The 13558-nt window shown below is 43.4% G+C and overlaps 1 protein-coding gene and 1 long non-coding RNA gene across 2 annotated transcripts; both read left to right on the plus strand.

Annotated features, from left to right (window-relative positions):
- Positions 1-3216: 3216 nt before the first annotated feature.
- LOC115670750 (elongation factor 1-alpha) lies at positions 3217-6041 on the plus strand. Its single transcript, XM_056309776.1, has 3 exons — positions 3217-3374; positions 4199-4681; positions 4773-6041. Exons 2-3 carry the CDS (start codon positions 4220-4222, stop codon positions 5658-5660), a joined length of 1350 nt encoding a protein of 449 aa, XP_056165751.1. The 5' UTR covers positions 3217-3374; positions 4199-4219; the 3' UTR covers positions 5661-6041.
- A 1888-nt stretch (positions 6042-7929) lies between these two features.
- On the plus strand, positions 7930-10309 carry LOC115670820 (uncharacterized). The gene is made up of 2 exons (XR_008815970.1): positions 7930-9714; positions 9789-10309. It is a non-coding gene; the product is annotated as an uncharacterized LOC115670820 (long non-coding RNA).
- The last annotated feature ends 3249 nt before the right edge of the window (positions 10310-13558 follow it).

Genomic DNA, 13558 nt, shown 5'->3' on the forward strand with positions numbered 1-13558 from the left:
TGCACGTTATACTAAAGTTTATGGACGACTATACTACACATTGAGCTAAAATTCATGGTCTATATCATTTTCGAAAAGAACAATAGAATCTTGGAGGCACATAAACCTCCATTTTGGTCAAATGGGCTACAAATGTGGACAAATTGACAATCTTTTCTCGAAGTATCCATAACTATATATTCCTTCTTTTTATGTTATCGAGCTAAAAGCATCATTTATCTCATCTTTTTATTTTTCAAAATAATCGTCTAATAAATAATACCTACTTATTAAGTAACCACCCACTTTCTTTATACGCATTATCCTCCGAATAATCCTCCTCTCATTTTCTTTTTCCCAAAATTGCTTATCTTTTTGAAAGTATAGCAAAACATTAGTTATAGTTTATTTTCTACATAAGAATCCTTGTATAATGGTTAAAAAAAAGGCAATTATTATAAATATTTTATTTCTCCATCGAATTAAAGTTACTTATTTCATGATTAATTAATTGTGATGTTGCACGAAAAATGAAAAATAATCGAGCATGCGCGTGGAAACTAATGCCGAATACGGACAAGCTACGGGTGATTTGATAGCATACCGATTCTTTTGGCAAAGAAAACGGCCCAATTAAAAAAAAAACCCTCAACTTTACACTTTGTCCCAAATATACCCTAAACTTTTTTTTGTCTCAAGAAAAACCACCAACTTTTATCTAAGTCCCAAATCTGCCCTCCCGTTAAAAATCCGTCCAATTAACGTAAAGAAAAAAAAAAAAAAAAACAGAGAACCGGCAGCTGCGGCGGTGGCTAAGCCTTCGCCGGTGGCCGCCGCCACAGCCGCCGGGAAGGAACGGCGGCCCTCGCCGACCCCGAGCGAGCCGCCGGCGAGGGCGCGTGGCCCCGATCCGGGCGAGGGTCGGCGAGGGCACGCGCCCCGTCTGGGGGCGAGGGCGCGACCCTCGCCCCCAGATCGGGGCGCGCGCCCTCGCCGGCGGCTCGCCCGGGGCGGCGAGGGTCGCCGCCCCGGGAAGGCCGGGCGAGGGCCGCCGCTCCTTCCCGGCGGCTGTGGCAGCGGCCACTGGCGAAGGCTTGGCCACCGCCGCAGCTGCCGGTTCTCTGTTCTGTTTTTTTTTTTTTTTTTTTTTTTTTTCCTTGACGTTAATTGGACAGATTTTTAACAGGAGGGCAGATTTGGGACTTAGATAAAAGTTGGTGGTTTTTCTTGAGACAAAAAAAAGTTTAGGGTATATTTGGGACAAAGTGTAAAGTTGAAGGTTTTTTTGGGAATTGAGCCCAAAGAAAACTATATAAGTACCAACTTTCTATGGCAAAATGTCGTGTAATATCAAAAGGAACTACAATGATTGGTCTCGAGTACGATTGAAGTGGTAAGAAGTCGTGCAACAATAAAAAGTTTCACGTGATGATTTTGGCTTGGAGCACCGGACCGACGTCAATCACATTAAATAAAATTTCTATTTTGCTAGGACGCGATATTAGGTCGTACATCTTTATAAAACGTCGTATTGTTTTCAAAAAGAACGTACTAGGATTTTGGCCTTTAGTACTATGTAAAGTTATACCGTTGTACTAAGCGGCCAAAAAAAAAAAATGCTGTTGCACTTAACAATCGATTCCACTTGAACCATTTCATTAACTCCGTCGATTTTAAGTAAATTAAAAACTTACCTCGGATTTTGTATAAATTTTCCGTTCCTACACTTCCTTTGAGCATTTTATAAACCTTCTAACACGAAATCACGTGGTTTTGTAATGTCACGTCACAAAATTTTAAAAAAAAAAATTAAAGAGATGGAAAATAAAAAAAAATTTAAACTTGCCTCGTGACTGAGAAAGGATTGCCTAACCTCGCTGATAGGGTGGAGTGCTCCCTTGTGGGCCCGTGTCCCGTATGGCGTGATCCTGTTTCTCAAACTCAAGAAAATATTCGGTGATTTAAAAGCGCCACATCAGCAATTACCCAGATCCAATTAGAACTTACACTGACATAAAATTAGACGAATATGAATATAATTTTTTCTCTCTCTTCCTCCCCTCTCCCTTCGTTGCTACGGTTTAGATCTAGCCGGAGTCATGGCGACCATGGAAAGACGGAGCCTACCAGATCAAGCCGGTGACGCCGCTGGTCCACACTTGACAAGGTGAAATCTAGAGCCATGGTCCACGACTGAGCCACCATTTTAGTTGCGACGACTCGAGTCGTTGTTCGTCCATGGCGAAGCCACCATTTCGTGGTTACTCGCATTTAGGCTCGTTCGTCACCGGATTTAGAAGTGGTTGTTCGCAGTCGTCTTCATCTTCCTCTATTCATCTTCGACTTTGTCTTCTTCCTTGCATTTGTTTATATTCGTCTTGGCCATTGGCCACCGCTAGATCTGGTCGCTTCGTCTTCTCGCCATCACTAGGGCTTCAGATATGGTATTTAGCTTCATCTTCCTATGTTCATCTTCGGATTATCCTTCCTCTGTGCGTTTGCTTCGTCTTCTCGCCTCGTTGGTCACTATTCAGGTCCGGTCACCTTTGTCTCGCCAGGGCTCTAGATTTGGTCGGCTAAAGCATATTCGCGAAAGCGAAGGCGAAGGGTGAAAACTCACTACCGGGTGTGACAGCCACGACAATGCAGAGGACTTAGAGGATGGAGTGCTGGGGCGATGGGGGCGGCAGTTGTTATGATGGAGGAAGAGAGAGAAACAAAGTTTTTAGTTTTCGTGTTTAATTCCACATCAACATATATGTGTCGAGCTGTAATTGGGTGGGAGCAAAAAAATGCTCGCCACATCAGTCGATGACGTGGTGAGAAGGAACGACCGAATATTTTTCTTCTCAAATTCTCCGTTGGCGATTTGTTAATGTTTTTCAATGATAAAATCGACGGTGGAGGCTCCCGTGATCGGCGACCGGTTGAAGCGATTTGTATTTTCAATGGCCAAGATCTTCCTAACATGATACAACGGCCTGGCGTACGGTACCTGTGGCTCCGTAGACCAACCCCGTTCTCACCGTCGTCCAACAAAACGACGTCGTCCAGTTCGTCCACGCTTGGGCAAAGGGCAACCTCCCGGGCCTGTACGGTAATTTCAGGCGCAAGCACGGGGATAATTACGTAAAACCGGTCGGTAGTCTTCGTACGATCACGACGCCTGAATCTGCGTAACCCGCACGCGCGTCTTCTATAAAGCACGAGAATCTCGTCGACAGCGCAAACCCTAAACCCTTCTCCCCAGCAGCGTCAACTCTTCATTTCTCCGGCTCGCTATCTCCCCGTTCGCGGCTTCGGTTGAATCCCGAGGCCTCGCGCTTCTTCGAGGCGAGTCCCATCCTTTGATCGGCTCTGTTGATGTTTTCATTTCATCGCTGCACGACTTCACAGTCGATCAGTGAACTGACTTTGCGCTCCGTTTCCGTTTTGCTTGAATTGATGGGTGCTGCTTGCTTCTCGTTTTTTTGTTAATTCCTGGGCGTGATTGTCTGGAGTGTCCTGTTGGTGATGTTTCTGGAGTGTAATCACTCGTAGTTGATTGCCGGAATTCTCGGTCGGCTTGTAAGCCGAGTGTCGCTGGGTGGCCTGGTTCGATTGAATCCGCGTATTCGTTTTCGAGTTCGTGCGCGTGATCTGGTGTTTCCGGAATTGCTTTCGCCCGGTGATGGGGAGGACTGTCCTTTTTTTCGCCATTACTTGTCCGGCTAGTGTTGATCGAAAAGCGCGGCTGTATTGCCTTGTGAATGAATTGGCGTGCTCGTGGGTGTCTACTTGACATGAATTTTGTCTATTCGAAGCTTGATTTTGTTAATTTTTTTATCTGGCAAAGGATTCTGCTTCATTCTTTCTCTTCATATGTGGGGGGTTGGTATTCATTTCCATTACTGGCTTGGCATATCTTGACTTTGGTCATGTCTTGCGTATCTGCGGAAATGTTGCTTGACCTTGTCGGGATTCGTTAGGCTCTGTTTCAATGGATTTTTCTTGGTAATGGAATGTTTTAGTCATTTTGGGTTGGTGAATTCTAATGCCAGTGCTGCTCGTGACGCTAACATCGTGTTTTGAGACTGTCCATCTATTTTCATCCTGTCCTGCACTTAATCAATCACGATCTCTGTTTTCCGTTTACTACTTTGAATGAATTTTGATGGTTGGCGGCTGGTGTGTGTTACTCCCTCCTTGTTAACGAGCGAAACTCTCCTTTTCCCTGCAGTTAGTTCGTTGGAGTTTCGCTATGGGTAAGGAGAAGGTGCACATCAGCATTGTGGTCATTGGCCATGTCGACTCCGGGAAGTCGACCACCACCGGACACTTGATCTATAAGCTTGGAGGAATTGACAAGCGTGTTATTGAGAGGTTCGAGAAGGAAGCTGCTGAGATGAACAAGAGGTCTTTCAAGTATGCTTGGGTGTTGGACAAGCTCAAGGCAGAACGCGAACGTGGTATTACCATTGACATTGCCTTGTGGAAGTTCGAAACCACCAAGTACTACTGTACCGTCATTGATGCTCCCGGTCACCGTGACTTCATCAAGAATATGATCACTGGTACCTCACAGGCTGACTGTGCTGTTCTGATCATTGACTCTACGACTGGTGGTTTTGAAGCTGGTATTTCTAAGGATGGCCAGACTAGGGAGCATGCTTTGCTCGCTTTCACTCTTGGTGTCAAGCAGATGATCTGTTGCTGCAACAAGGTAAATTCCTGGCAATCTATGGCTAGTTAAGCATTAAAGTATTTGCTGCTCGATGACTCTAACCTCTGTTTCTTCTTTTATTTTTGTCTAGATGGATGCCACTACCCCTAAGTATTCCAAGGCAAGGTATGATGAAATCGTTAAGGAAGTTTCTTCCTACCTGAAGAAGGTGGGTTATAACCCTGACAAGATTCCATTTGTCCCCATTTCGGGCTTTGAGGGTGACAACATGATTGAGAGGTCCACAAACCTTGACTGGTATAAGGGCCCTACACTCCTTGAGGCCCTTGACCTGATCCTGGAGCCCAAGAGGCCCACAGACAAGCCACTCCGCCTTCCCTTACAAGATGTCTACAAGATTGGTGGTATTGGTACCGTCCCAGTGGGACGTGTTGAGACTGGAATCCTCAAGCCTGGTATGGTTGTCACATTTGGCCCCTCTGGATTGACAACTGAAATTAAGTCTGTGGAGATGCACCATGAAGCCCTCCAGGAGGCTTTGCCTGGTGACAACGTCGGTTTCAATGTCAAGAATGTTGCGGTAAAGGATCTGAAGCGTGGTTTTGTCGCTTCTAACTCAAAGGATGATCCTGCCAAGGAGGCTGCTAATTTCACCTCTCAGGTCATTATCATGAATCATCCAGGTCAAATTGGAAATGGCTATGCCCCTGTCCTCGACTGCCACACTTCTCACATTGCTGTCAAATTTTCTGAGATATTGACTAAGATAGACAGGCGTTCTGGTAAGGAGCTTGAGAAGGAACCCAAATTCTTGAAGAATGGTGATGCTGGTTTTGTGAAGATGATTCCTACCAAGCCTATGGTTGTGGAGACTTTCTCTGAGTACCCTCCACTGGGTCGTTTTGCTGTTAGGGACATGCGTCAGACCGTGGCTGTTGGAGTCATCAAGAGTGTTGAGAAGAAGGATCCTAGTGGAGCCAAGGTGACCAAGTCTGCTGCCAAGAAAGGTGGAAAATGAACTGTGCAGGCTCATCTTGGTTCTATAGCAGATGGAACTTTCATTCCTAAAGGGGCAGTCTTTTTAAAAAATTTGCGTTCTTGTTGGTTCATTGTTTGCTTTATCCCGTGTCGTATAGCGTTGTTCTCTACGCACCTTCAAGCCACAGAAGTTTGCAGCACTGGGTGCTCTACAGGCGGTGGTGGAGACTGTTGATAATCTGAGTCATTGGCATGTGAATTGATTGGCTGGTCGAGGTGCTTTGGTTCTCCAAGGCGGCTCAAAAGTTTTGAGGAATTGTCCTTGTATTGAACTTCCCTTTTTTTTGTACGTCACTTTATTGTTAATGTCACATACTTCATATGCGTCTATAATCGACGACTTTATCCGTCAGCTGAATAATTTAGGTGATTTTATAGCTTTTAGTAGCTGAAGCATGCTGAGCCAAGCAAGTGAAAAGAGATACCAAGCAGAATCTGTATTTTAATACGAGATGTTCTTTTCAGATGGTCTCTGGGCTTGCCAGTTCTCTACACTTTCCGAGAGTTAAAAGCCTTTAAATCATTGGAGCAGGCATGTCTAGAAAGTGGTCAAACCAGTAAGCCCCACCCACCATCAGTCCCGTACGTTGATCGTCAATTGTTCAGCCTCATACATTATCATTTATTGTTCATGCTTCAATATTTGTCGCTCAGGTTGCAGGCTTTGGTAACTGGTCCAGATTAACGCCAAAAGACACAATGGATGACAAATGCAATCTATATATACCCACTCGATTCCAAATCAGCGTAAGCAAAAGGCGTCGCACAAGGTCCTTGTATGGTGGTAACAGCTGGTTTATGATGCATCTTATTCATAATCGTGTGCAACTCTTCATTCCCATTGTCCATATGGCATAAATAGAAACCTTGACTGAAGAGTCTGCATCTCATGGGGTAGACATATCGAGTCCCCGGACACTGTTTATATGCTTGGGCGACATAGACATGTACAGGAAAAAGTGAAAACATCGACGATCAAACTTTCGTCTTTTGGGTTGAGATTGATATTTCTCCCACTGGAGAGTTTTCTGACAGGAATCTTTGTATTTTTGCCCTTTGTTTCGGGTGCGACGTAACCGGCATGTGCTCAATCACGCACTTTTGTGAGGTACAGGTAAGAAAAGTCAAGCTGCTTTCCCTCTATTCACTCTGTCAGAACCTGATTTTTGTAAACCCTGAAAACATCCAAGTCTTTGGCCGACTGCACCGACGCACTCAAGGTAGGGATGATGAGCTGTGAGCACGACGTCGGGTCCCACGACAAGGACCCGACCAATGGCCTTATCCAGCGACTTCCCTGGTTCAGAGCTCTGATGCCATCGCGCGCACGGCTGTCATGCGCTTTCGCTGCTGTGAATGAGTCATTCTTAAAGAGCTAGAAATAGAATGCGCAAACAACGCTGGCCACTACTAATTCATGTGCTTCTTTCAGTTGAATTTTCCCAGTCTTTTCAACACATACCGTGTGCGGCTTCCTCTTTTGCCCAACAAAAAAAAAAAAGAGAGAGAGAGAAGAAAATTAGAAGGGAGAGAAGGGTCTAATCAGATTCTGACGCGAATTAAGGGTTGTTTGAAATGTCGTCAATTTGATGTCGTCGAAAATTCAATGTATTTAAACGTTCCAACATGTCAGGTATCTTTTAATCATTCACACCGGAATCAGGGTCCGTGGTGGGGGCGTACGTTCTCGGCCTCAAATAATTGGTCCAGCATCGCAACTCCACGAAAGTTGCATAACTAAGACAAAAGAAAAAAATGTCATTTTACGTGTTAAAGCTGCCAAGAACGCGACCCCTGCCCAGGAGAGCTGCCGTGCATTATCGTCTTTCACTTTTTTTTTTTTTTTTGGTCGAAGGTCGTCTTTCACTTTAATCGCTTGAAAATGCTATGATGTGTAACTTTTTTGATGATTCTCAGGACAAATGACACAGTAGACCCGAAGGAGATAGGACACAAAGTTGAATCCTAGACAAAGTTGCTTTAATCATCTCTTTTGGTTAATTATTGTCAAATGTTAGGGCTTAGTAAACAACTATCGGATCGTTCAAGATTAATCGAAAACATTTGACTCGAGAAAGAACATATTAAGTCAAGTCAATGTGTCTTACCCACTTTTATCGTCATACCAGTGGGCGATATGCGATACTTACGAAGTATATATATATATATATATATTTTCCACTAATTGAACTGTAGATAAATTCTCGTGACTTAGATTATCAATTCTTTTTTTTTTCGAAGATGCGATACCGACGGAGCATAGATATGTGGACACGCCGGCTTGCCAGCCGAGCGGATGTGGATAATATCGCTAATAAGAATGCCCATACAAAGCTCTACAGTACTAACACGTCCACATCAAGCTCTTTTGTCTATTTCGTCAAGTTAAACTCGGCTGACGAAGGGAGAATGACATCACCGGCGACGCTGAAGCAGATATAAAGATTTGAGGAAATCCAAGCCACATGTAAGATCGACCCACCAAGAAGTCAAGCAGAAGCATCAATCTGGGGACATGGATTCCCTTTATGTAGCCAACGATCCCAAGGTTGCAGGAGAGAGACAGGCCCAGAGCTCCATCTCTCTCTCTCTCTCGATCTCCAGTCAAGCCGCCTTCTTCCTCAGAGAAGCATGGCAAAGGTTCGCTTCGCAAGAGGGATGGCGCCGTCGGCCATGATTGTCCTCTGCAATTCGGTGAGTGGGTATTACATGGAGAGTCTTTCGGTGTACGTGCTAGAACAAACCATGGGGAGGTGTCGGCGTCGCGAACTTTAGATACCCGTTGCATGTCTCCTAGGGTTTGCTCGAAATGCCCGCGATCACAGATTCTCTCTTACTTGGAGTTGCCTTTGAGTCACGTCTGTCACCCACCCGGTTGAACGTAACCTTAACTGTTCGATGTACGTGTGTATCTGCCGGGAAATCAACTGGCTGATGGTCCGGACAGATGTGTCGTGTTTACAGAGGAGTTCCATATCGGAATGAGTTCTCTTGAAAATTCAAAACGGGTTTGTTCTGTCGATGGAGTCGCTCCGTGTAATACTTTTCGCGCGAACGAGATCAGGCCGCCGGCACCATTTCTCCCGCGCAGCAAACCTTCGTTCACATGCAGCGACGAGCTCGGTTTCGAGGAAGATTTGCAGCGCAGAGATGCGACGGCTAGTTCAAAGGTCAGTGTGTTGATTGATCTGCGTTCCCCTTTCAGGACGATGGACTTTTCGTGTCTCAGTTTCAGGTTGGGACTGTGAGCGGCTTTCAAAGCAGGCCTTTGGCCTGAGCTAAGATGAGGAAATGCTGTCCAGATCCGTAATGATTTTCTCTTGCTGTCGAGAGCTCTTTCGGGCATTCCATGCAACGACGGATCCACCAGGAAGGCTGACGTGAAGATTCATGCAATTTTCTGTCGGAGCCCATGCTGAATCTTCACACCCGTCCCCGAAGATGATTTCTGCAATTTTCGGGCGTGGCGGCATCATCCCGAATGGAGCCTGCTAAAGCGTGCCGGCACAGCGTGTAGGATGTCGATCTGGAGACGTTCTTGGGTGCATCGGGTCACGTGAGTTCCGATACATCCCTTTCCTTAGTTCGTGCGGCTTCCGCCGGGACCGAACGACATGAAGATTCGTGCAATTTTCTGTCGGAGCCCATGCTGAATCTTCACGCCCGTCGATTCCCCAGAGATGATTTCTGCAATTTTCGGGCGTGGCGGCATCATCCCGAATGGAGCCTGCTAAAGCGTGCCGGCACAGCGTGTAGGATGTCGATCTGGAGACGTTCTTGGGTGCATCGGGTCACGTGAGTTCCGATACATCCCTTTCCTTAGTTCGTGCGGCTTCCGCCGGGACCGAACGACATGAAGATTCGTGCAATTTTCTGTCGGAGCCCATGCTGAATCTTCACGCCCGTCGATTCCCCGAAGATGATTTCTGCAATTTTCGGGCGTGGCGGCATCATCCCGAATGGAGCCTGCTAAAGCGTGCCGGCACAGCGTGTAGGATGTCGATCTGGAGACGTTCTTGGGTGCATCGGGTCACGTGAGTTCCGATACATCCCTTTCCTTAGTTCGTGCGACTTCCGCCGGGACCGAACGACATGAAGATTCATGCAGTTTTCTGTCGGAGCCTATGCTGAATCTTCACGCCCGTCGATTCCCCAGAGATGATTTCTGCAATTTTCGGGCGTGACGGCATCATCCCGAATGAAGCCTGCTAAAGCGTGCCGGCACAGCGTGTAGGATGTCGATCTGGAGACGTTCTCGGGTGCGTCGGGTCACGAGAGCCCGATACATCCCTTTCCTTTGTTCATGCGGCTTCCGCCGGGACCGATCGACGTGAAAGATCCTGATGGCTCCGAGCTTACGAGCACCCGGATCACATAAGAGTTTCTTCTTTGTTTGTGGGAAATAATTTGATTATTTCATGCTTGTGCCGACTAATGTGTACGACCGGCGCTCCACCTTTTCCATGTGGTCTTTTAAAGAATTTGGTTATGAGCTGTTTTCAGGTTGACGGGTTCATCATCATCTGGCAAGAACTGAACTGGCTTCAGCTATTGGCTGTGTACTGTACTGTATTGTTGTTTGATTCACCATCAATGCATACTGTCGGGGCGACGCAACGTTATATTGAATTTTCTTTCTTTTGTTTATTTGTTTAAGCGGTCAGATGATATCGGATAGGCTTTCGCATGGTTCGATTGGTCTGCTTTTTCGAGCGATTTTAAGGGCATAACTTCTTCATATCGATTTGGTACATTCTTACTTGCAAGTTTGAATTCAAGATCACGAGAGGGATAATAACACAAATAATATGGTCCATGAACTTTTAATTTGTTCAATATAGTTCCTAAATTTTAGCTCAATATTCAATGTGGTCCCTGAACTTTTAATTTGTTTAATATGGTACTTGAATTTTTATTTTGTTTAATGTGGTACTTGAACTTTTGGTACATGTTCAATGTAGCCTCCAAAAGACTAGATTTAACATTTTTATATAGTTTAGAGATTGTATTGAACATGCACCAAAAGTTCAGGGCGACATTGAACGAATTAAAAGATCAAGGACCACATTGCATATTGGGTTAAAGTTCAGGAACCACATTGCATATTGGGTCAAAGTTCAGGGACTGTTTATGTCATTTTTCCATCACAAGAAAAGAGAGTTCTCATCGCCTATTGATATAAAAAAAGAAGAAAGAAAAATAAAAAGAAACCTACTTTAGTCAACAACTCGATGACAATTATTTCGGAACTTATTGATATAATTGATATAGATAACTACTTGCGACCTAAAAGAAACCAGGAAAAATAAAATAAAGGGGAGAACTTTCCGCGTGGTTAACAACTTCGCTTTTGGCTTGACTTTATAGATCGAGAGTGTTTGTTTCTATATTGCGAGTCACATTCTCATCCACAGAGCAATAACACTCTTGTTTATAATAAATTACCAAAGAATTATAGCAATAATTGTTCAATCGAAGTACGCAATCTTAAACCAAAATCTCAAATTCATAAATTGTAAATCGAGAATCGAATTAAATCTCCAATTATGCTATAATCAAACTGGCATTTTCTACGCAGAAACATCTAAAGTAAATACAAAGAATGTAGACTTACAAGTTTTAGTAAATTTAATGTTCAGGTGTAGAGATAACTTAGTCTCGAGTACATGTCCAGCATAACATGTCATAAGATATTGCAGCACATTATTCTTCTTGAAAACTCCGCCACATTATGTACGATTGGTATGTAATTTACAAAATTTTGTTATATATTTTACTAATATAGCATACATGGTGAAATGGGTTGAAACATACTTCATGCGATTTGTAAAATATATTGGCAGGTGCGTGCAACCGGAGCTCCGCATGTCTGCTCGACGGTTTAAGTGTTCACGCACTTCAAAGTCTTTGCCCTTGGATAACGATTGGTGTTCACCCCTTAGTCACCGAACAACGACAAGAGTTTCGCCTCTTGAAGCGCCAGTTGCGTAAGGCGACCGGGGCAAGCCGAGTCAGAAAAGGCTTTGATGGCTCAAGGTTCATCTTAAGAAACGGAACATCGGTAGCATTTTAGTAAAAAGATGAAAAGCCTGGACATTGGACAACACTGCAGGGAACATCGCCTAGTAACTCCATCCTATTCACCAATGAAAAAAATTCACACCGATGAACAAGGCCTAGTATTTCGATACTCCACATTCCAGTACAAAACCGATAATAACAACATATACATATCAAATTAGTAGATCCGGCATTAATCGACAGATATGCTTACAATGCAACGTGTTATAAATTCGCCTAATAGATATGCTTACAATGCAATATTTTATATTCTGTGAATTAAAGCAAAAGTGAAAGTCGAAAACTAAATCAAAAAAAAAAAAAAAATAGAGGAAAAAACCCATTGAGCTTTTGCATTTTGGGGTGGGGGGAAGACAAGATGCATTGAACTTGCCCGGCCTACAATATTAAAGTCCAGCCCACCTCACCTCTGCTTAAATCCTCCTTCTTGGCCCAAAAATGAGCCCAAGGAGCTTAACAAGTCAGGAGGAGTCTTGAATTACTCATAATCATTTGAGTTCTAGAACAAAGTCCCTTTGAGTGCACAAACATTTCAAAACAACAACAACAAAAAAAACATTGATTTCGAAATTTCTCGAATAACCCAGCATTAAAAAAAAGTTTTCGACTCTTGTTTCGGGGGATTTAATATTAGTGATTTTAACATAATTGCACGGATGCTTCTATCATCGTCATCCCGACATCGCTGTGTACACGTGCCCATCTTTCTGGACGGTAAAAAGAATATTAAGTCGAAACTAAATTGATTCTTTTGCAGAGGTAATTTATGTAGGTGAATGTGTACAGTTATCACATTTTGACAGTAGGTTGTGTTATATATATACTGCATGTTCACTTGTCCTATTACCAATATGGTTATTGGGCATGGAAAGATGGCTAACTATGAAATCGGACTTTTAGGATAAGGAAACGTCTTAAAAGTGGTATCGTAATAGCAAGGACGTAACCTTGTTTCACTACATGAGAAAAAATTAAAACATATTTAGTGGACAATCTAAGTTATGCTCGAAAATAAATTTGCCGCGAGAGATGATCAGCACCGATATACGTACCCTCTGCTTATCAAATCGAATCGCGACACGCAAATCCGTCTGATGTGGCAGGCGGAGCGAGCATCACTTATGACCACGGATGTCTTCTGGTTTACATAATGACGAGGGCTCGACGTTTTAAATTTCTAGCATTTCGGTGAAATTCGAACTTTTCTTTTATCTTTTGGCAACAGTAATAAAGAATTTGACCCAAAAAAAAAAGGGGCAGCAGTAACAAATAAAAGAGAAACAGAAGAAAAACGAGAAATCGAGCTCGCCCCCAAAGCAAAAGCGGTTGGATGGAGCTCCCAACCATCGCAGTATAATAATCCGTTCCTTTTCTTTTTGGAAAATGACATAAATAGTCCATGAATTTTGATTCAATATGCAATTTAGTCCCTGAACTTTAACTCAATGTTTAATATGATCCTTGAACTTTCAATTTGTTCAATGTGATCCATGAACTTTTGGTACATGTTCAATATAATCCCTGAACTTTATAAAAATGTTCAATATAGTCATTCCATTAATTCAAGTACATGGACTATATTGTATATTTTCATATATTTCAAGGACTAAATTGAACATTTATTAAAAGTTTAGGGATTAAGTTGAACAAATTGAAAGTTCAGGAATCATATTGAATATTGGGTTAAAGTTCAGGGATTACATTAAACAAATTAAAAATTCAGAAATCAAATTACAATTAAGCTAAAATTCAGGGACTGTTTGTGTCATTATCCCCTTTCTTTTTTCTAAAACATAA

This window comes from Syzygium oleosum, unplaced genomic scaffold (assembly GCF_021117445.2).
Source record: "Syzygium oleosum isolate NSW1041296 unplaced genomic scaffold, Sole_v2.1 Sole_v2.03, whole genome shotgun sequence".
NCBI lineage: Eukaryota > Viridiplantae > Streptophyta > Magnoliopsida > Myrtales > Myrtaceae > Syzygium > Syzygium oleosum.

Bases quoted from the DNA above. Each gene is read 5' to 3' on its own strand.
- LOC115670750 (XM_056309776.1), top strand. From the start codon at position 4,220: ATGGGTAAGGAGAAGGTGCACATCAGCATTGTGGTCATTGGCCATGTC. The intron at 4,682-4,772 runs GTAAATTCCTGG...ATTTTTGTCTAG, and splicing joins TGATCTGTTGCTGCAACAAG to ATGGATGCCACTACCCCTAA.